A 23,084-nucleotide genomic window follows, 5' to 3' on the forward strand; every position below is an offset into this window, starting at 1 on the left:
TTTATAAGGTTCCCTTGATCTATTGAATTTGCAGACTATCGAAGCATAGTTATCCACGTAACACACAGACAAAAGATACAGTATGCTTTGATCTGCAGTTTTGTTTTTGACAGTAATAAAAAAACTGTTTCTTTTAAAATTTCTTGATGCGGTCTACACAACAAGCGACACAACGCAAAACGTTTATAAATGGAATCGAAAGGTAAAAACAAAACTTTACAGGTATTAGAAAGATTTAGAACATATAGGCACTGGAGGTATATAAAGTTTTGTAAAAAACCTGGAACACAAAAAAGGAATCCGGAATCCACGGGAAAAAACCCACATGGAATCTGGAATCCACACACTAGGATCCGGAATCCACACATTAGGATCCGGAATCCAGAACCCTATTGGAGAATCTGTCATGGGGCGAAATGAAGTCCTACTTCAGATCGAGGATGACAGAGGATCATGTAATATTCTGAAAAGTCTGACGCATTGACGCCAATTTCAAACCCAAAAGCGGGAGTTATGAATTCTTCACGGGGATGCGGGATAAGTGGCCACGCCTTTATTCAGCTTCTGAATGCTTTGACTGCAACTTGTTAAAATCCTGCGTTCGCCCCTGATGGCATAACTTATAACCTATTAGATGCGACTTTACTTCCTGGTTTTAGATTAACTATATCACTTCCGGTCACTTGCTAGTGCAGATGATTTATTTTATAAAATTCCAACAATTCTAGACATCAAACAAAAGATAGGCACAAATATACAAACCATATAATATCGGTATAATTTTATTCACCATTCTGTAGCATATGAAACGCCCTCAAAATTAAACAATACCTCACCCGATGATAGCATCGGCTGAGGTCGAAAATGAAGCAAAAACGCGTGTTTATGATCAGATTTATTCATTTAAATTCCAACGATTCTAGACATCAAACATATAGGTACAAATATACATACATAATATCGGTATAATTGTTATTTACCATTCTGTGGCACATGAAATGCCATACAAATTATAAACAATAGAATCGATTTACCTCACCCGATGATAGCATAGCATCGGCTGAGGTCGGAAAGCAAATACACGTGTGTTTATGATTTATTTAATAAAATTCCAACGATACTAGACATCAAACAAATAGGTACCAAATATACACACCACATTTGTCAGTATCCCATTCCACTGCCCAGAAAAAGTGGGCCAATCAAGGCTTACATTATTTTATCGGATTTCCTTCCAACCAATCAGGTTTCATCTCTGTCAAATGATTTGACATTTAGCTGTCACAGTGCGCCTAAAAATATAAACAGCTTTGCAAAATTATTCTACTAGACTCAAAACGTTTTTTACCACTGGTGACAACCACATGTAACAACAACTCGTGACAACCACTCGTGACAACCACTCGTGACAAAACCACTGGTGACAACCACTGGTGACAACCAATCGTGACAACCACTGGTGACAACCACTCGTGACAAAACCACTGGTGACAACCACTCGTGACAACCACTCGTGACAAAACCTCTCGTGTGACGGCTACTATTTGAAGACCGTTCGTGACAATCGCTTATTAGATACAAAAGTAAAATTTAACTCAATACTTTAGCACTATAAAAAATAGCGTCATTATTAATTTGCTTCATTGTTTAACAATTATAAGTTTGTTTTCGGCATTTATCAGCAGCTTAGATTTTTCGAAGCAGGAAAGAAATGTCATACCATAAACATGAAAAGTATCTGTGTAATTAAATCCTTAGATCAAATCCTTATACGCAACTTCGTGTTCAATTATATATTATGAGAAACATGAAAGTAATAATAAGTTTAATTCAACCTCTCAAAGTATAGACTGGATTACAGGTGAGTCAGAGATACAAGTACGCACTACAACAAAGTACAATTAATTTAAATGTAATAAGCATATTTAACAGTAACGAACTCGTTGAAACGACTCGTATTGATAGGCCTCTGATACGATGTAGATTTAGACCTGAGGTTATACCCTGAATCATCAGCAAGTTTTGGGGTGCAAGTTGTCTACAGATATCGACAAAACAAGGATTTCAATAACTATTTAGCCAATCTATTCATAAACTTTGGAAATTATGTCGGGAACCCGTATCGGCACGCTACGCAAAAGCTTTGTTTTGATAAACGCTCTTCCTCGCCAGGGAGTTCGAAAACTTCTCTGGGGGCATTTTTCTAAATAACCGGTAATTGCTGGGTCTGTTAGGTTACCGGGAAAGGTTTTGGGATAATTTTTCGGGCAAAGGAGCGTGTCTGAAAAGTGAGTGCAACTACAATTTGAATGGGGCAACTGATAAACGACGATTAAAATTGTTCATTGACATTGGCGCGCACATAAGAATATTTCCTCCATGAAAAGCACAACAAAATTTGCTGAATTACCTCATTAGGATCACTGATTCCATATGAACCTTTCGCGCTGTGTAGCCATTTGGGAAACAAAAGGTAGACTAAATAATAACTGAATTTTTTGGGGGGGGGGTCGTAGCTTTAGGGATCGTAGCTTTTGGGGTCACAGGTTTTAGGTCTTCGTTTTGTAGACACCCGAATTCGAAGGCACAGCTAACGTTGGACAATCAGGCATGAATTCTTGACCCTGGAGTTGACTACTCAGTACTGCAAATGGTTTTCGTTGCGTCCTCCAAAGCTCAAAATGCATGCATAAATACATGCCTTACGGTGTGTCTCATTAAGTTATATATGCAGCCCGTCCGAGTTTGTCGGTCGATCATGAACATTCAGTATTCAAATTGCCCTGTGCAGGCGTTGTCAAAAGCTCAATGTGGGTCTAGAATTTTTCAGAGGCGATTCAATTTATGAAAACTATTACAATAGCTTTGTGCTTAAAAAGGATTGGACCATTGGACCACAGAACCACACTTGGATCAGCCACTGCAGAAAATGACTTGACACATAAAGTATTTCATATTTATTTCAATGACTTAATAGTGGTATAAGCTTAAATCAACTCATCTCCTACACACAAAAAGCATGTGGTACACAGAATATCAAATAAAACAAATAGAAGTCACAGTTTTTTTTTTTTTTTTTTTTTTTGCTTGGCTTGTACCAACCAGCCCATCTTGTGTATAACTCTTTAATTTAAATATTTGACAATGTCCCTGGAGCATCAATGGGCTATGACTTGATAGCGGAAAGGCTGAATGGGCTTAGGATTTATATGCCTTGAAGGTTAGAGGGATAATTTCCCAGGGATGGGTTGGAAGGGGGGGGGGGGGGTAGTATTCAGTCTGTATTTTTAGTCAGAGTAAATGGGAGAAAAGTGGACATAATTTGTCCAATCATACAATTTTTACAATCAAGCACCATACATAAAAGTGATGTGAAATAATCATAGATCCCCTCTCATTTCAAAAGCCTATTGCACCTTTTGAATGCACAAAATGCTGTGTCTTATATTATGTTTTAGTGTGAATTAAAAAACCCAGAAGTATAATACTGTGTTAGCTCTGGGGATTTAATACGTAGAAACTTTTTAACCAACCTTCATCCATGTTCTTGGTTTATACTCTGATCATACTAAAAGTAGAAAACCTTCCCTTGCTAGAAAACATGTTATTACTAGAAAACCTATTTTCAACAAGGGGTCCAGGGGCAGGGCCGTAGCAGAGGCTGGGGTGCAAATCTCCATTAATGTTGAAAGCCACATAATCAGGAGGCAAGTAAGACTATTTTTAACGTTTCGCAGGATAAAAACTCCTTGTGTTGACATTTTTCTAGCACCCAAATTTAAGTTTACCCACTCAAGCATTTAAGTACTTACTTTACTTAACTTATTTATTTAAGCTTATTAAAAGTATAAACCTTACCCAAGGAGGATTGAGAGCTCCCATGATGCTTTGCGCGCGCAAAACGTATTATCAACCGCCGAGCTTGCGTGACCAGGTTGTTTCGTGACCAAGGCAGAAAAATGGCTGCCGATGCTGTCCGCGTCTTATCAACTTTAGACCCTCAACCTGCATAGTGTCATTTATCTTCACTGCATCAAAGAGAATCGTTTTATGACAGTGCAGGGATTTCCTTGTCTGCAAATAAATACGTCGCTGGCGCATTTTAGCTTTCCTGTCGAGGCCAATACTCGTCGGGCTTGTGTAATCCTTTGGACGACAGAGAATGAAAACAAACTAAAAAATGTTGCAAGCCCTGCTTTTCTCTCGATCATTAGCTCTAGTCGATTATCGGTGAGTGTGTGAGATATCGATATAAGCGTCTTTTGACTGATTGAAGGGAAACACTTTTGACGGGAAACCATTTTGAGGTAAATGTCACGACAGCTATCCACTGTTAGCGCAAAAAAAAAGGTTTATTTTGAAACTTCCCCGATGCTGTTTAACCTGGGTACTTTTGGGTACTTTTGAATAATTCATGTTGTGTGACTTAAAAACTAACGCATGGAATAATGCATTCCTTAAAGTACCCAATGAGGAGGGCGCAAAAGCAATTTTAATCCGAGGTCAAAGGAAAGATCAACAAACAATAGCGACTATGCGGTAACACAATGCAACACTTCAGCCGTCTCGCATGTTCTACCTTGCATTGTGTTTCTTGTTGCTAATCCTTTGAAAGGCATGAAACAAGTATATAAAAACATGAGTGAAAGTCAAACTCACCTCCTATAACCATGCGATGAATAAAAACGCTTTGAAGGCACGTCCTTTTTCCGCCGGAAATCGCCTCTCGATAAATAATTAACCTGAATTTATAATGAGGTACACGCGCGCAAGGCATTTTGGGAGCTTTAAATCCTCCTTGAACCTTACCTAACTAGTAATTCAGCTAGGTTGTTCATCCATAGTTCCATAAAAAGAATAGGGAAATCTTGTGGTACTTAGAAATAAGCTACTTAGTGAAACGATCGATGATTTGTTTTTAAACTTTCTTTGATTTGAACCTTCCAACTAATACCAAGTGAACAATTCCTAAATTAATTATTTACTCCAGCTTTCTTATGTGGAAGATATCAAGGACCGGTATTAGTAATTTTGTGAATACAAAGAACATTTGACATGACCATAAGATACTTTACTGTCATAAAATTCTGGTTTGACTCTAGAAAAAAAGTTTCATATTTAAGGTTATTTTACCTACAAATTTCCCTTTATGCCTATGATCCTTTTTTACAATATTCCACATGAAGTTATCTTGAATATCCCTGGGCACCTCAATGTTTCATACAGTTTTGACTCAAATGCTGTTTTCCAAACTTTTTTAGGTGAGTCCACCCACAAGAGAAGCTCCAAACAAGCTGCCAGCTTGGGGACATGATGCTAGGGCAGGATGTACATATAAGGTATTGCATATTGCTGCATTAATTTAATGCAGCTAAGGGAAAAGTAGGACAACTTGAGTAACAAAAAGATAGATAATAGTTTTGCAAATGAAAACTTGTTATAAAATACTGGACCAGACTAATATAATGAATTTTGAAACCAAGTTAGAATGGTCTATTTCATTCACTCCTTAGGGGCTAGATGGGGGGTAGGGAGATGTGCTTGGGCTAAATGGGAGTAGGGAGATGTACTTGATGGGTGCAAATATTGTTTTAAATGTTGGAAAGAATAAAGAAAGCACCCATTTTTGCTGTTAGAAACTATAATTCAGCTTCAATTCTTCAATTTTCCTTAATCCATTATACCTCCATACAGCTGCCTCCATAAACAACAGAAGTTTTTCCAAATTAAAGAAAATTAAAAACATACATATATACATATATATTTATATAACTATCTCAAGTATCTGCTAGTAAATATATATATATATACAAACTCATTGAAGAGACTACCAGGTTTTCTTAGCACCTATATCTTATCTTCATTCAGAAGTCTTCATGGTGATTCACATTCATTATGATATGGCTCAAATTGAATGTATGCTGGCTCCACTTTTAGGCAGTGCCTAAATCTATATATTATATTTACTTACTTATATCTTCATCTTCTTTGCCATAGTCAATATCTGAAATAAATTGTAACAATTATATTTAGAAAAGAGGAAGGGGTTTCTTTTCAATTTGATTTATAGAGTACAGTAGCTTATTATTTATGATGGCCTTATTGCAGAGGAGCCAACTGAAACTACAGCCTCACACACTAATTTTATTTTATTTTTACTCAATTCAGCTATTTAATAATAAACTTTGGCAGCGCTGTATAAGCAAAAAAATGATAGCAATAAATACGGCTAGGCTAGCTATCAAAAGAAGCAGTCCACTTGGCAGTGCAGGGAAGGGCACTTTGTTTCCCTATACTTATGTCGGTGATGTGCAGAGCTCAACACGAAATTGTTTAAAGAAACCAAACGTCCCAGCAACTGGCGTCGCGTCCCATATAAAGACATACCGATTTCGAAAGCTACATAACTCCTTATTCTCAGAATAATTTTTTCTAAGCCCAGAAAATTATTGTAGAGAGATCTTGGCAAATTTCCACATGTATTTGGGTTCGAAATCGGCAAACATGGCGCTGCAGAGCTCCAATTCCCTTCGAATAAATACTCACCATCTTCCATATTTTTACTCCATCGCTTCGACGCCTTGCACGAGATATCTTAGGAAGATGATCTAACACACTGGCTGCTCTAAAATTGCAAAACTCGACGGGAAAAAGCTTTTAAAGCGAAAAATATATCTTCCCGGCGGTAAAAGGCGAGGGGCTTGAATGATGACGTCATAATCCATTTAGGCCGCCATATTTCTGTTTCTAGAAAAGGAAATATTCTGAGCTGATAACGCGAAGTATCTCACAGTAGCGCCCAGGATCGAGGAAATGTGATAGAAAAATAAAAACAAATAAAGAAACAAACAAAATAAAAACAAGATGACGACCTCGACTTGATGTATACGCGATTCTTGATAAAAGAAGATATATTACATTTTTTTTTTTACTGTTGTTATTATTTTTATGTGTACTCTATGCCAATCCCAATCCCCAGGGTCTGGATGGGGTTAACCGACTAGCGACAAATGGCTTAAAAAGTAACTGACTACCGACAAAACATGAAAATAACTAGTGATTAGTGACAAAAAAATATTTGCCGACTACCGACATTTTATTATAACCGGTATTTTTAGTCTATACTTCCATCGTCGATCTACTTAAATTCGGCCATTTCAGAATCTGCACTGAATGTATTTCCTGTTGCATCAACTTTTCAGTCAATTATTAACCCATAATTAATATAATATCAATAAGCTATTAATTACTTATCAATCCTAAATAATGTTTAATCTTGTTTATACATAAAATCAGTTACAAGAGCGAATACTAGTTTAGGTTCACCGACTACCGACAAAGACCGATAATTCTTACCTACTCCTGACAGTTTATGGAAATTTTTAACTGACTAATGACATGCAGACCCTCCCCCCCCACTCCATCCAGACCATGCAATCCAAGGTACCCCCTCTTCGACATCACAATCCCTCCATCCCACCCCCCGTCACTTCAAACCCCACCCCCCCCCCCCCCCCTCCTTCCCAGTCTCCACTTTTTGGACCGTTCCGCCTCCCGAACATTCAAAACAAACCGACACTGTAAGACAGCTTTATATTTACTGATTTATTATCATGCATTATTTTCTTGGTCTTTGAAAACATCGGTGTCAACACTTAAAATCGGGCTTATGTGTGACAGTATATTTTTCTTGTTTTCCAAGCCCATTAAGAACTGTAATCCTAATATACTATTATATGCAGGTATAAGCGCTCCAAAATCATTATATCCTGCAATTTAAAATAGTTTCACTTTTCATGCACAATTATCTCGGCGATATTTCTCGTTGTACCCGCAGTGGCACACGAGTAACGTATAAATGACTGAATCCTGATCTCCTAAAGGACTTAATTAAGACCTGTTGAGTGTTGTTCTTAGTACCAATCTTAGTGATTTTACTAAACGTCCGAGTTATTGCAGAATTCGTTGTTGCGCGACCGAGAATCCAAATCTATTTTTTCTGGGAATAACGCGTAGTCAATTACACCAGCTCGACCAATCAATTCCCTTGCTCTGTGCAGTCCTTGCTGTGTGCAGTCAAATGATTTATGACGCGACAGTGAAAACATGAAAGCCATTGATTGGTTTTGGCGGTTGATTGACTACTCGCTATTTCTAAACGAGGCAAAGATTTTGGATTCACCGACATCGCGCAACAACGAATTCGACTAAAAAACTTTTTGTTTCCTCAGGCCCGTACCCAAGACTTTTCTTGGGGGGGGGGGGGGGGTGCGAAATCCGAAAAGTGGACATAATTTTTCCGAAAAGGGGGGGGAGGTCTCTGATAAAAATCTGACCACCCCCCCCCCCTAAAAAAAGCGATTTTGTATGCCTTTGCAGTATCTCCATGGGATGTTTATTGTCGGATTAGGCTACATATCAGACTGATCTAGCTTATGCTTTATAGTTTCGTCTAAGCACGTCTATTAAGAACCGAAAGTGGACCTTCGGCCGTTGCAGGTGGGGGACGGGGTTGATTTGCATTTCCTTGCAACACCCCTGGGTACGGGCCTGTTTCTTGTGGGATGGTTGGTTAGAGCAGAGTCCCCCTCTTTCTATTCACAGACAATCACAGGAATCCCAAATGAAAGGTTGGAGATTATGTGAGTAGTGTTTGCTTTTTTCACACTGTCCTTCAGCTAACGAGCAAAGCCTGTGATTGGCTCTGATTAGAATTTGAGTGGAGCTCTTTGAAACTTGAACTTAACTATGAAGTTCGCGTTGTTTTATTCACATATACTTGGTTAACTATTCTCTATACCCCCTCATCATGCGTTTTGTCTATTTTACTGGATGTGAAATACTTTTAACATATTTATATATTACAAGGGCGGATCCAGGGAGAAGGGGGGGACATCTTGAAGAAGGGCCGGGAGGTACACTTGTGGTTTTTAGCTCCCATACACTCCTTTTAGAATTAAGTTTCCATATCATGTTTGCTTTAAAAGGCGCTCTAGTGGACTCCCAAGACAACGGTCTCATGTGACCAGGCCCTAATACGTAATTCGCTGAGAACATATAACAGCGGGCGCAGGAGCAACACACTCAAAGGGTAACGCGCAAATCAAACGTATAGGTAACGTTAAAACCGAACGCTAAAAAGGTAATGGTTAAACCTAACGCTAAAAGTTAACGCTAAAACCGAACGCTAACATGGTAACGGTAAAACCGAACGCTAAAATAAGGTTATGGTAAAACCGAACGTAAAAAAGATTCGTCTTTCGTGGAAGCCGTTTTGAATCGACCCCATGAACCTTCGTCTTTCACTGCAGAAGAATTTACGCGTGCTCGCACCAGTCTCCCATCGACCTTTTAGGACCAGGGACAACACATGTTTGAAAGGGCGGCGAGAAGCCCCCCCCTCCCCCCACAGCCCTGGATCCGCCACTGGATTCAAAACCATACATGCATTGGAATTATATTATACAGGTAAGTGTCCGTCCCTCTAATAGGGGGATGTCGACAACTGGAATTATATTATACAGGTAAGTGCCTGTCCCTCTAATTGTGGAATGTCGACCGTTGCCCACGAAAAACTCATAAAGTAGCCCATGTAACAAACTCACCAATATTAACACGTCCCCTTTAAGCGAAGATGATTATATCGCAACCGAATGATGGGCTTACATAAAGCGGCAATAGCACCAGTTTTACTTCCGGTGGAAATTTCAACCGACTAGAGACAAAAGAATCTATCAGAATCGCGATATTTAACAGGCTTTCCGCTCTAAATTATCAGTAACATCCTCAAAGAAACTTCCAATAGACACACTGCTTTTACAATTTTGCAGTATTTTTTCGCGTTTTCCGTTAAAAATTAACAGAGATTGTTACGCAATCGACCGGAAGTAAATATTGGTGACATCGCAGCTTTGATGGACGAGTGGCTTGACTATCGATCCAATGATGATTACGAGTCACAATCACGTGACTATTGATTCACACATTGTCGAAGTGTCACAATCACATGACTGTCGACCCGCATGTTGGTGAAGTGTCACAACCACGTGACTATTGATTCACACATTGTCGAAGTGTCACAATCACGTGACTGTTGACCCGCACGTTGATGGTGTCACAATCACGTGACTATTGACCCGCACGTTGGCTAAATGTCACAATCACGTGACTGTTGACCCGCACGTTAGTGAAGTGTCACAATCACGTGACTACTAATCCACAAGTTGGCGAAGAGTCACAATCACGTGACTACTGATCCACAATTTGGCGGAGAGGCACAATCACGTGACTATTGATTCACAAGTTGGCGAAGAGTCAATCACGTGACTACTGATCCAAAGGTGTTCACGGAAAGAAGATGGTGAGAAAGGGGAGCCACCATTGTATTTGTTTTTTTAAATCAGGTTTTGGTTGGTAATATTAACTGCATTTATGAGAACTCTAAAATGGCGTTGAGGACTGACAAACTACGGCCGTAAATCGCTTTATTCCATTAGATGGGCGTAATTGCATCAAGGGTTTGGAATTTGACTGAATTGAGGAAGCAGTTTTTGATTAGGGAATCATTAGCAAGAATTGTCAAAAACTTGCAGTAAAAGGCACAAGAACTTTTGAAAACTTAGACACAAATTGTATAAAACTCTGCATCCCCTGAATCGATCAGACAATAAAGTCCCGCTGAGGACGTGGTGCTTTGCGGGAGAAACTTCGAGCAATATTTGCAATCATGGAATGCAAATGAGTTGGTGGTGGTGGCTGCGGCAAATCCCGCTAACTGTGCAGCATTCATGACGCCTCCCCGCGCCTCTGTACTCCCCAACTCACGGTTAGCAGGGAAGAACGCATTGTATCGCGACCTGCACTCATCTCGGTCTGGATTGGTCAATTCCTCGGCTGAGTGACCGACAGGGCGGCGACCATATGCCTGGCACAACAGCTGGTAATCGTGACACCATGTATCCTGCCTGGACATCATGTTGAATCGCGGTAGCCTCACGCGGAAGGCCAGTAACTCAATCTCGTTGTATAGGACAGGCCGGGTCTCCATGACCTTGAAGTTGTAGCGTGTATCACGAGTGCACACGGTGTATACTTCATGCATGACGTCTGCTTGCATAGTCAGTGGGTACAGTCCCTGGTTTATAGTAATATCGATCGTCTTGGAGCACTTCGAACATCGGTAGAGGAAAAAGCTGTTCTCAGCTGTAGCCTCCGTGTACCCGGCAGCCTTAGCGGCCTCAACCACGCGATCAGTTGCGGGACAGGTTAGAGTGGAGTCATGTGACAGAAGGGCATTATAGCGGCCGACGCATTTGCTGATGTCAGTATTATTAGGGTTGTCATGGTTACAAGTCAACGGATGGAGACCGTAGTGTGAGCACAACATTGCATAATCGTGACACCAGTCGCTGTTGCGTGACTGTGCGTGGTGTGGCAGCGCAGCATGGATGACCAAATATGGGATGTCCTGTAAGGTGACGTGACGCGTTGATATGACGTCAAAGTTGCTGATTGGCAGGTCTCTTGTGCAAGCGAAGTAAACGAACTCGGGAGTCGACAGCGATGGTACACAGTTGAATGGTCCGCCACAAGAGAACGTCTTGCTGCAACCAGAACAACTCGAGTAAACGAAAGAGTTCAGTTTGGTGGCGTTGACAAACCCCGCTGCAGTAGCTAGATCATCCACAGGAAGCATTTCATGTTCGCGTAAAACAACGGCCTCTTGGCTGAATAAGCATTCCTGTCCCTTGTCGCTCTTGTCGGCGATATACGCAACGGGCCTAAGCAACAGCTTTTTACAAGTTTTCGTGTACTCTACACACCAACTATATGTGGAGTTTTGGCCGGGAGGAACTCTTGCTTTGAGGATCTTGAACACACGGCCTTTGTAGGCAACTTGCTTGGAGCCTCGCAACTCGAATTTTTCCTGCTTGGTACAGATCACGTGGACGGACTGGTCAGACCGGTTACGCAGGTTACATAGTCCACCCGAGGATGTATCGCAGTCTGTGTACAAATCCCGCGGGCAGTCCTTAGGGGAACACGAACTAAACGTTACGGTACTGTCATCTGTAGCTTCGCTAAAGCCTGCCTGACGAGCTATCTCCCCGGTACTCTCCAGAGGACACGCAGGGAAATTACCTCCGTAAGAATAAGCGTTGTACCGCAGGGTGCATGCCGGGTATTGTCTGCACCCGAATGGTACACTCCCAAAAGACTCGCAAACTCTTTGGTAATCGCGACACCAGTTTTCCTGACTCGATTTTCCTTTCTTCGCTATTTTCGCTTCAATCACTAAGAATTCCTTAAATTTGTATACAGTCTCGCTTTTGTTAACGACCTGAAAGTTGTAGGGTTGTTTATTGTTTAGGCATAAAGTGTAGACTTCTCTTGACCAAGTGTCATACTTGAGGCAAGGGAGGGATTGGTTGCACTCTTTGTTTTGAAGTTCCTTAGAACAGTTGCCGTCCTCGCCAAAAATAAAAGAATTCTCTTGGTTTACCGTCCCTAATCCTGCTGCGGAAATTACTTGAGTGGCTCCCTGAGGAGAGTCACAACCAATTGCGTTAGTCATGGCTGCATTGTGCGACGCTTTGAAGGTAGAGTTTGCGGCACAAGTCACGGGACGTCCATCGAAGTGGTCACACAATCTCTCATAATCGTGACACCAGGATTCGTGGCGTGATATTTTATCAGAAGGCAGCCTTGCTTTGATAACTGTCACGCGCACGCCGTTATGCAGGTAGGTGTTACTGTCCATCACGCTGAAGCTGCTATGATCAACAGAGGTGCAGACTGTGTAGACTTCTTGGTGCCTCGGGTGAGTACTGGCGCATGACAGAGATGCGTGGCAGCCGCTGGTCGGAAGCAGGTTACTGCATGAATCACAACGAAGGAAAGCGAAGGAGTTGCTACTCGTTGCATTATGAAATCCCGCTAGCCTAGCAATGTGAGCCACCCTTTCTTTCGGATCAAGTCCCAACTGGTTGCCAGGCAACATAATGGATCCATAATATGTAGCGCAACTTGAGTAAATGGTATTGCTTGAGTGCGCATGCCCAGTCCCGGTAGGCTGCATCCCATATGAGTTGCAAAGCGCCTTGTATTCATAGCACCAGTTACTTTTCTTGGAATACCTCCCAGATGGGAGCCGAGTGTAGACCACTAAGAATGGCACGCCGCGGTGCGCGATTTTCTTTGTAGCAAGAACTTGGAAATTGGTTTCATAGTCCTTTCGACAGACAGTATAAACCTCCCGTCGTAAACTGTTAGTGTTCAGACACGGCATCGAGCCATGGCAGCCGGAAGATGGGAGTTCTTGATTACATGAGGTCTGGTTACATGAGTCAAACAGAAAGGTATTGGTGTCTGTGACTCCTGTAATATAAGGCGATAAGCTCTGCAAAATGTATATGGCGTTGGCCGTGGCCGTACAACCGAAGTTGTTACCAGGTGGCATGTTTGAGTGGTACTCACGGGCACACCTGGCGTATGCATACTTAGACATTGAACTAGCGCCACATCCGGTGGGTCTCGTTCCGTAGGACTCACAGAGAACCTGGTAGTCTTTGCACCAGTTTTCGTGGAGGGACCTCCCGTGTGCTGGGACGCGTGCCTTGATACCTTTGAACTGCACGGAAGAATAAGTCTCGTCTTTGGTCATCACAACATCAAAGTTGGTATCGGATGATGCGCATGCCGTGTACAGCTCCCGCTGACCCTTCTGCCTGCTGCCGCAGAATAACGAGTCGTCGCAGCCCGTATCGTTTAGCTGTGTGGCTGCGCATGCGCTCTCGTTGCAGCTGTGAAACGCAAAGGAATTGCTCGCACTGGCGTCGGGAAACCCAGCGTAGTCGGCTAGATCTGCAATGAGTGTGTTCAGCGGGCACTCATCAAAGTCCATCATAACGGCGTTGTATGTTTCCTGGCAACGCGAAAAGCGATGCTGATTGGCGTACGCCCTAGAGCAAGCCAGCGGCCGTTTACCGTATGACTCACAAAGCATTTTATACTCTAGGCACACGCTTCTAGTCGCGCCTTTTCCGTCCTTCAGCTTGACTTTGAGCACCAGAATGTTCCTTCCGGAATAAGTGATGTCCCGTTGCGCTATCACCTTAAAATTGGTCTCCGTGTCTTTACACATGGTATGCACGACGCGTCTAGACACGCCCTGTGATATGCAGTACAGCGATGAGGAACAAGTCGATGCTGGAAGCGTCTTAGCACAATCCCCAGGTGTACATTTGTCAAAACTGAAGCTGTTGCTAGTAGTTGAGTCACTAGCCATTAAATTAAGGGCCGAGTCTAAGTTAGACGCCGTGTTACAACTCAGCTGGTCGGCTGTCGGCATGTCTGAGTTGTACTGATCGCGACAGGATGAATAGTCGTGTATTCTAAGGTAGGAAGATCCGCAACCTGTGGGGCGAAGGCCATAAGACTCGCAAAGCTTCTGATAATCTCGGCACCAGTTTTCGTACTTCGATGTCCCATTAATCGGGAGGCGTGCTTTGATTCCAAGAAAATTGAGACCGCTATATAACACCGGGCTGGTCACCATGATGTCGAAGTTGCTATCGGAATTCACACATACAGTGTAGACTACACGATCAACACTCGTGCCCGCGCGATGAAACACGCGAGAGGCCTCATGCGGAAGCTGAAATGGACAGTCATTGGACTCGCAAGCGTTAAACGCGAATGAGTTATTGAGAGACGCGTGCGTGAATCCTGCTTTCTGTGCAAGGGCAGCCACCTTAACGTTTTGTTCACATTCCGTGTCATCATCGCTGAACATCATTCCCTTGTACTTGTCACGACATTGCGTGCGCTCGCTATCGTGCATATACTTGCGCCCACAAGCTAGTGGTCTGCGGCCGTACGTCTCGCACATGCGTTGGTAGTCTCGACACCAGTCTTCGTGTCTCGCTTGACCATGGTCAGGGATTCTCGCCATGAGCACCAAGTACTCTTTGTTGCCCTCTGTAACAGTACGGTTGCTGATAATCTCTATTTCTGAATCTGGGTCCGCACAAACTGTGTGTACTTCTCTATTCGAAAGCGTATCCCAGCGCATACAGTACAGTTCTGTTTGGCATGTTGAACCCGAATATAGCGTCTTACGACAGCCCGCACAATTATACAAAGCAAAGGCGTTTACAGAACTCGCCGGTCTGAACCCGGCTGCATACGCTACTTGATACACATCGTTGTAAGAGTTGCAAGACCATGCGTGGCCACGACTCCGAGGCATCGTAGCGCCGTATATTGTTTGGCAGTCAAAATGACTTGGAGTACTTGAATAATAATGATCACAAGCAACAGGCCGTTTACCAATAGACTCGCACATTCGTTGATAGTCCCTGCACCAGTTTTCATGCTGCGATCTCCGGCCGCTATCCACGATTGCTTTCACAGACGCATATCTCCAGCCTTTGTATATCACAGGCTTCACTTCCGAAATACGGAAGTTACTATCGGAGGACATGCAGACAGCATAGATGTCGCTACCTCCTGCTGCGCTCATTCTAATATCATACAGATTCTTATTGGTGTTTGAGTTGGGCAAAACGTTAACACAAGAGGCACAAGAATTGAGTGCAAACGTATTGTTCTCAGTGCCATTAGAAAAGCCAGCAGCAGTTATTATGTCAATCAGCATGGAGCGGTTAGCAGGGCAACCAAATGCGTTATCCGAAGGCATGACAGCATTGTATTCCGTCTGGCACATGCGATGCTCATCGATGGGTCTCATGTCAGTGCCGCATGCGAGTGGACGCCAGCCAAACCCCTCGCATAGCTTCTGATAATCTCGGCACCAGTTCTCATACTTGGACGTGCCATCACTCGGTAGCCTCGTTTTGACGACGAGGTACTTGGTATCTCCCATGCTGGCGAACACGTGTTGTATATACTCGAACCCAGTCTTCCTGTCTGTGCAAGCGGTGTGCTTGTAGCGAGTGTAGGTGTCGCGGTTGGCATAGTATAAGGCGTAGTGTGTACCTGAAGTAGGGAGCACGTTAGTGCAATAACTATCATCACATTGATGGAATCCGAATGCGTTTGAAGTCGTCGATACCGTATAACCACTTCTGAATGCTAAGGAATTTATCCCGTCTGACGGAACGCAGCTCAAGTCATTGAGTATCGGCATTGACGAGTTATACTTTGACGCGCACGTGTTATACCCAGAGGAGGACTGGTACGAGGCGCCACATCCAGTTGGGAATTGCCCATAGGTCGCGCAGAGTGTTTGGTAATCCCGGCACCAGTTCTCGTGCCTAGAAATCCCATCAACAGGAGTGCGCACAAGTAAAACCGTGTACGGCACACCCATTGTGGTAGCTCGTTTGGAGTCCAATACTTCGAAGTTGCTGTCTGAGTCGGTGCAGATAACATACACCGAAGAATCCGCACGGAGCGGGAACACCGCGTCGTCGGGACTGGCACCGACTGTCTTTGCGCATGCGCTGCAATTCCTGAAGGTTAAGGTGTTATCCGCGGTGGCGGCAGTAAACCCTGCAGCAACTGCTATATTAGCGGCTGCGCTTGTGTTACAGGCGATTGCATTCTCTTCGTAGACCGCTGACCCGAACTCATCACGACATCGGTAAGAATCGCGGGCTCGCCATGCATCGACACCACACGTCACTGGAAGTGACGAAAAGGAGCGACACAACCGGAAGTAATCGTCGCACCAGGTTTCATGCTTCGAAACACCATTTTGAGGAACGTTGGCATGGACGATCTTATACTTTCTTCCAAGGTGGGAATATTCTCGCATGTCAACAAGTTTAAAGTTGGAATCTGGGTCCACACAGACGGTATTTACCAAGTTCCTACCATAAGACCGTAAGCAGTAGGGCCCATTATAGCAGGACGTAGTTACCGTACTCGGACAATAGGAGGATGAGTCGCAGTGCAAAAAACCAAATACATTATTTGTATCGATAAAAGTGGGAACTCTGGAGCGTTGGATAACTTCCAAGATGTTCGAATTTGGTGCAGAGTCTCTTAGAATACTCCCTTTGAGCATAACAGAGTGGTAACTCTTGCACGTTGAATAAATGGAGTTATCTATAACTCTACTGTCATCCATTCCGGTGGGAAGCTTACCAAAAGAGCGGCACATCGCTCTATAATCCTCACACCAGTTCGAGTACTTAGACGAGAAATCACCGTAAGGAATTTCCGCCTTGACAATCAGAAACTCCGTTCCACGATAGATGTATGGTGTTGTTTGATGCAAAAGGAATTTACTGTCTGTGTCACGACATATGGTATATACTTCCCTGTTGGGAACGGCCAAGTGAATAGGGTACAACGAATAGGACGCAGTTTCGACACTGAGAACACGGCTGCACGACAGACACTTATGTAGACCAAACGAGTTTTCGCTTGTGGCATCGCTGTATCCAGCTAACGATGCTACATGCCCCACTTTACCATTTATGAGCCCGCCCAAGGCATCGGCGTCATCCATCAATCCATTGTACTTGTCCCGACAAGCTACTCTTGATTTTGTTTCCATTCTAGATCTGCCGTCTGCGACAGGGCGAAGTCCGTAATTCGCGCACAAATTTTGATACTCCCGACACCAGTTCTCCGCACCAGATTTCCCATCCACCGGTAAACTCAAGCGGAACACCTTATAGTTCTGATTTTCGTACACAGCACTCGAACTACTAAGAATAGACCAAGCTTGCTTCTCCTCCCCTCGACACACAGTCCACGCCTCCCTCCTAGGATGACCGGTACTTAGACAGTACAAAGGGGAGTAGCAGCCGGAGGTGGGAAGAGTACTCGTACAATACGTTGAACATGCGTAAAACGCAAATGAGTATGACGTCGCATACGGATTCAATCCGGCGTCTCTTGCGATGTCGTATACTCCACCTGAAGGATTGCAATCTAGATCGTTTCCAGGAGGTCTAACGGATCCATACGTAGTCTCACAATCGGTGTACGGGGTCCAGGTGTGGGATGAGCCGCAGCCAGTTGGTTTCAGGTGATAAAGTCCGCAAAGCTCTTGGTACTCGTGGCACCAAGTGCTATATCGAGACACTCCGTTGGCAGGAAGTCTTACGTGGAATGCAAGATATGGTTGACCACGGTACGTGGTTTTTGCCGTGCGTAAGATCGTAAACGCACTTTCAGTAGCTGCGCAAACAGTGTAAGCAATCGCGTCTGTCGAGTTGGAAGACAGGCAAGGCATATCGAAGTCTTCTTCGCACGTCTCAGGCAACCCCTTCACCTCGCACTTATTGCACTTGTACAAAGCAAACGAGTTGGCGGCAGTTGCGCGTGAAAACCCAGCTTGCTTCGCTACCACAGAAACGTTGACATGTGGCGGGCAGCCAACCGCTGACCCTCGCGCAGTCATACCGCGGTAATCATCCCTGCACTGCGCATGCTCATGGTAGGTAGTATAGTCGCTGTCACAAGTGACAGGTTGGAGATTGTAAGACTCGCAAAGCCCTTGGTATTCCCGGCACCAGTTCCTTCTAAGCCCCCTTGGAACCTTCACTTGTAGAGCGAGGTACGGGGTGGAGCTAAACGTTGTAGAGCGAGTTTCTAGAACTTTAAAGGCGCTCTCGGAGGCACCATCCGTACATGCGGTATAACGGTGAGCTGTGGAACTCGTATAATACAAATAATAGAGACCATAATAGTTTGAGGTTAGTGACTTTTGGCAATAGGAAGAATAAGGATGGTAGAAGCCGAACGTGTTTAACGTGGTGGCGTCACTGAACCCAGCTTCTGTGGCAAAGTTTATAAATATGCTGCGAGGATTATTGCCAAAATACACATCAGAAGGCATAACGGCATCATACTCATCCCTTGCTGAAGCGTAGTCAACGATATGACCGTAGTCGAACTTGTTGGCTCCTACAGGTCGCAGACCATACGACTCACACAGACGCTGGTAGTCCCTGCACCATGTTTCATGCTGAGAGTACTGGCCAGTCATGTACATCTGGAGGACTTTGTAAGTAGCATTCCTTGAAAGAAAATAGATAATCGTAGTATGGAGGGCTTGGCTTATCAGGACTCAGTACAAGACAAGAATGCAATACGAGTAGTCCTCAATTAATATGGTTATTACCATCATCATCATATCGACACCACATTCTTCAAGAATACATACCTGTAAAAAATGTCCTTGTGGTTCAGAACTTGAAAATTGCTGTCACTGTTCGCACACAAAGCAAACACCGCACGACTAATTGAATCGTTACGCAGACACGGGACAGTGGCTGGACAGGCGTCATCATTGTCTAGAACTTGCGGGCACATCGAGTCACACTCGCCAAACACGACCGTGTTCGTCTCATTGGCGTATGGGTATCCTGCAGCCCGAGAAACCGCCGAGGCGAGATAGCTCGAGCCACAACCAATAGGGTCGCCCGTCAACATGACGGCGTTGTATCGATCACGGCATGACGTCATAGCGGTGTCGTTTTTGAAGGAGCGACCACAACCTGAAAAAATAGCTCAAAATAAAAACAATTTTCATGATTGCTTGATACATTTACATTTTACCATCGCTAGCTGTGTGCTCGTGATTATGTTAAAAAGTTGTTAACCTGTTATTAACCTCGCTTGCTCGGTCTATACGGACAAAGCCTTGGTGTCTTGTGCACTTACATACAATACTCCGTACAAACCTCGCGCTTGGTTAATGAATAGTACATCTTTCTGTATTTTCAATTACTCCTACTTCAGTTCCAGCGCTATAAATGTTGTTCACTATTTGGCACATTTTCATTTGTCTGACATACCTCTTGAGATATATGCAAAGCTTTCTACTGAGGACAATTATGATAGTGCTTCAACAAAAGTTATGCACTTCTTTTAAAATTACTTGGGTAAAAGTCGATTCGGAACACAGCAAGAAAGGGTGATGGGTAACAATTATTTACTCCATTCGTAAAGCCATTATGCCAAGCATAAAAGTTGCGTAAAGATGCTTCTACGCATTTTTACGCCCCACGTAAAGGTTGGATAAATGTTACAATTACGTCGTTATTACATGATTCCTTACTATAGCATATTGTATGATTCTCAGTTGATGATCAGTTCATTAGATCTTATACGCATGATTAGAGCTCTGCGTATATCAATTTCTCTATAGTAGAATGAACGAACCCGAATCTTGACACTTACCGACAGGTCGCCTATTATAAGCGCGACAGAGCATTTGGTAGTCCTCACACCAGTTTGTATTCATGGCTCGTGCACTTTCTGGGATTGTCGCTTCTATCACCATGAAAGGGACAGTGTTATATGTTACAGTCTTCGTACTCTGTACCAAAAATCCACGAATCGCTAAACACAAAATAAAAATACTTTAGGTAAGATTTCGAGAAAAAGCGCATCTCACAAATAAGGGCCATCATTGAGCTGAAAAAGACGACCATTGGGTTTTCTTCTAATATTGTAGGCTTCTTAACATAGGGAATTAACGATGATTACTAGTTTATTAAAAATGAATTTGGCTTTCCAAAAAATCAATGCTTGTTTCTTAAAAAGGCAAAGCCCGTTATCATTTAATTAAACATAGTTCGACATTGTTATGCTTAACTTTACATTGCATGTATTTTAAGCTACGTACCTGTTTCACAATTAATCCCAGTGTATCCTGCAGTACAGCTACATAAGTAGCTGTTAGCGCCATCGACACAAGCACCACCATTAAGACAAGGCTCACTCGCACAGTCATCCACATCTAGAGAATAAAAAAACATTCTTGATCCGCATTAAAACCAGACAGACAGACGGAGGGACGGACGGAGGGACGGACAGACGGACAAAACAGAAGCAAAATAACTTAGTAAGCCGGCACGATATAAAAGCAAGCCAAAGCAAATCAATCGTGGGCACCTTGCGTTGTCTTACATGTTTGTAATTTGGCTGGTCTACATAAGAAAGTTTTCAAATAACAAACAAAACAGAGGAAAATGGGCAAAGGCAAAGAAAGTCGTTTAAAAAAACGATTTGTAAATACTTACTTATCTCACACGTTGGACCGAGGAATCCTGTACTACAAATACACGAGTAATTTCCTGGACCATCAATACATGTACCATCATTGAGACAAGGAGAAGCGGCACACTCGTCGACACCTTAAATTATAAATGTTCTTTATAAGGGGGGAAGAAGGAAAAATAGAAAGAACAATAAGATAAAAAAAGATTTACACGCATGGATACTCACTTATATGGCACGCGAAACAAAGTTCCCATTCACATGCATGGATACTCACCTATTTGGCACGCGAAACAAAGTTCCTACTCACATACATGGATACTCACTTATTTGGCACGTGATACAAAGTTCCTATTCACATGCATGGATACTCACTTATTTGGCACGTGAGACAAAGTTCCTATTCACATACATGGATACTCACTTATTTGGCATGTGAGACAAGGTTCCTATTCACATACATGGATACTCACTTATTTGGCATGTGAGACAAGGTTTCTATTCACATACGTGGATACTCACTTATTTGGCATGTGAGACAAGGTTCCTATTCACATACATGGATACTCACTTATTTGGCATGTGAGACAAGGTTCCTATTCACATACGTGGATACTCACTTATTTGGCACGTGATACAAAGTTCCTATTCACATACATGGATACTCGCTTATTTGGTACGTGATACAAAGTTCCTATTCAAATACATGGATACTCACCTATTTGGCACATGAAACAAAGTTCTTATCCACATACATGGATACTCACTTATTTGAATGTGATACAAAGTTCCTATTCACATGCAAGATACTCACTTATTTGGCACGTGATACAAAGTTCCTATTCACATACATGGATACTCGCTTATTTGGCACGTGATACAAAGTTCCTATTCATATACATGGATACTAACTTATTTGGCATGGAGACAAAGTTCCTATTCACATACATGGATACTCACCTATTTGGCATGTGAGACAAAGTTCCTATTCACATGCAGGATACTCACCTATTTGGCATGTGAGACAAAGTTCCTATTCACATACATAGATACTCACCTCTTTGGCATGTGAGACAAAGTTCCTATTCACATACATAGATACTCACCTATTTGGCATGTGAGACAAAGTTCCTATTCACATACATGGATACTCACCTATTTGGCATGTGAGACAAAGTTCCTATTCACATACATGGATACTCACCTATTTGGCATGTGAGACAAAGTTCGTATTCACATACATGGATACTCACCTATTTGGCATGTGAGACAAAGTTCCTATTCACATACATGGATACTCACCTATTTGGCATGTGAGACAAAGTTCCTATTCACATACATGGATACTCATTTTTTTAGCATGTGAGACAAAGTTCCTATTCACATGCAAGATACTCACTTATTTGGCACGTGATACACATTTCCTATTCACATACATGGATACTCACCTATTTGGCATTTGAGACAAAGTTCCTATTCACATGCAGGATACTCACTCATTTGGCATGTGATACAAAGTTCCTATTTACATGCAGGATACTCACTTTTTTGGCATGGAGACAAAGTTCCTATTAACATACATGGATACTCACCTATTTGGCATGTGAGACAAAGTTCCTATTCACATGCAGGATACTCACCTATTTGGCATGTGAGACAAAGTTCCTATTCACATACATGGATACTCACCTATTTGGCATGTGAGACAAAGTTCCTATTCACATACATGGATACTCACCTATTTGGCATGTGAGACAAAGTTCCTATTCACATACATGGATACTCACCTATTTGGCATGTGAGACAAAGTTCCTATTCACATACATGGATACTCACCTATTTGGCATGAGACAAAGTTCCTATTCACATACATGGATACTCACGAGACAATGTTCCTATTCACATACATGGATACTCACTTATTTGGCACGTGAGACCCGTAGCAACAGCACCGCAATCACACGTGAAGCCATTGACTAGGTCCACGCATGTGCCTTCACGACATGGGTTCGGGTCACAATCGTCTATATCTGGTGACGAATAACACGACAAGTTATTTCTTATTTTATTATGAGATGGGTGAGGATTTTAGGTTACGT

General features: G+C 42.8%; 1 protein-coding gene and 2 long non-coding RNA genes across 7 annotated transcripts in view; 1 reads left to right on the top strand and 2 right to left on the bottom strand.

Annotated features, from left to right (window-relative positions):
• Positions 1 to 1,485: 1,485 nt before the first annotated feature.
• Positions 1,486 to 6,854, top strand: LOC116609894. The gene is made up of 2 exons (XR_007314220.1): positions 1,486 to 1,861; positions 5,262 to 6,854. It is a non-coding gene; the product is annotated as an uncharacterized LOC116609894 (long non-coding RNA).
• Positions 2,945 to 6,684, bottom strand: LOC116609893. 2 transcript variants are annotated; one of them, XR_007314219.1, is made up of 4 exons: positions 6,547 to 6,682; positions 5,972 to 6,004; positions 4,805 to 5,316; positions 2,945 to 3,853 (listed from the first exon to the last, which is right to left on the bottom strand). It is a non-coding gene; the product is annotated as an uncharacterized LOC116609893 (long non-coding RNA). The 2 variants fall into 2 exon arrangements; XR_004293180.2 differs by having other exon boundaries at positions 2,945 to 5,316; positions 6,547 to 6,684.
• Positions 6,855 to 7,586: 732 nt separating the features above from the next.
• LOC5502460 overlaps positions 7,587 to 23,084 on the bottom strand; it is a 52,187-nt gene continuing 36,689 nt past the window's right edge. For all 4 annotated transcript variants that reach the window (XM_048734052.1, XM_048734054.1, XM_048734053.1 and 1 more), the window contains 6 exons: positions 22,905 to 23,015; positions 21,009 to 21,122; positions 20,612 to 20,725; positions 20,164 to 20,325; positions 19,145 to 19,478; positions 7,587 to 18,998 (listed from right to left, as the gene is read on the bottom strand). In XM_048734052.1, coding sequence (XP_048590009.1) covers positions 10,619 to 18,998; positions 19,145 to 19,478; positions 20,164 to 20,325; positions 20,612 to 20,725; positions 21,009 to 21,122; positions 22,905 to 23,015 — 9,215 coding nt within the window. In that variant the 3' untranslated portion in view covers positions 7,587 to 10,618. The remainder of the gene's footprint in view (positions 18,999 to 19,144; positions 19,479 to 20,163; positions 20,326 to 20,611; positions 20,726 to 21,008; positions 21,123 to 22,904; positions 23,016 to 23,084) is intronic.

This window comes from Nematostella vectensis, chromosome 11 (assembly GCF_932526225.1).
Source record: "Nematostella vectensis chromosome 11, jaNemVect1.1, whole genome shotgun sequence".
In the NCBI taxonomy this organism is placed as follows: Eukaryota; Metazoa; Cnidaria; class Anthozoa; order Actiniaria; family Edwardsiidae; genus Nematostella; species Nematostella vectensis.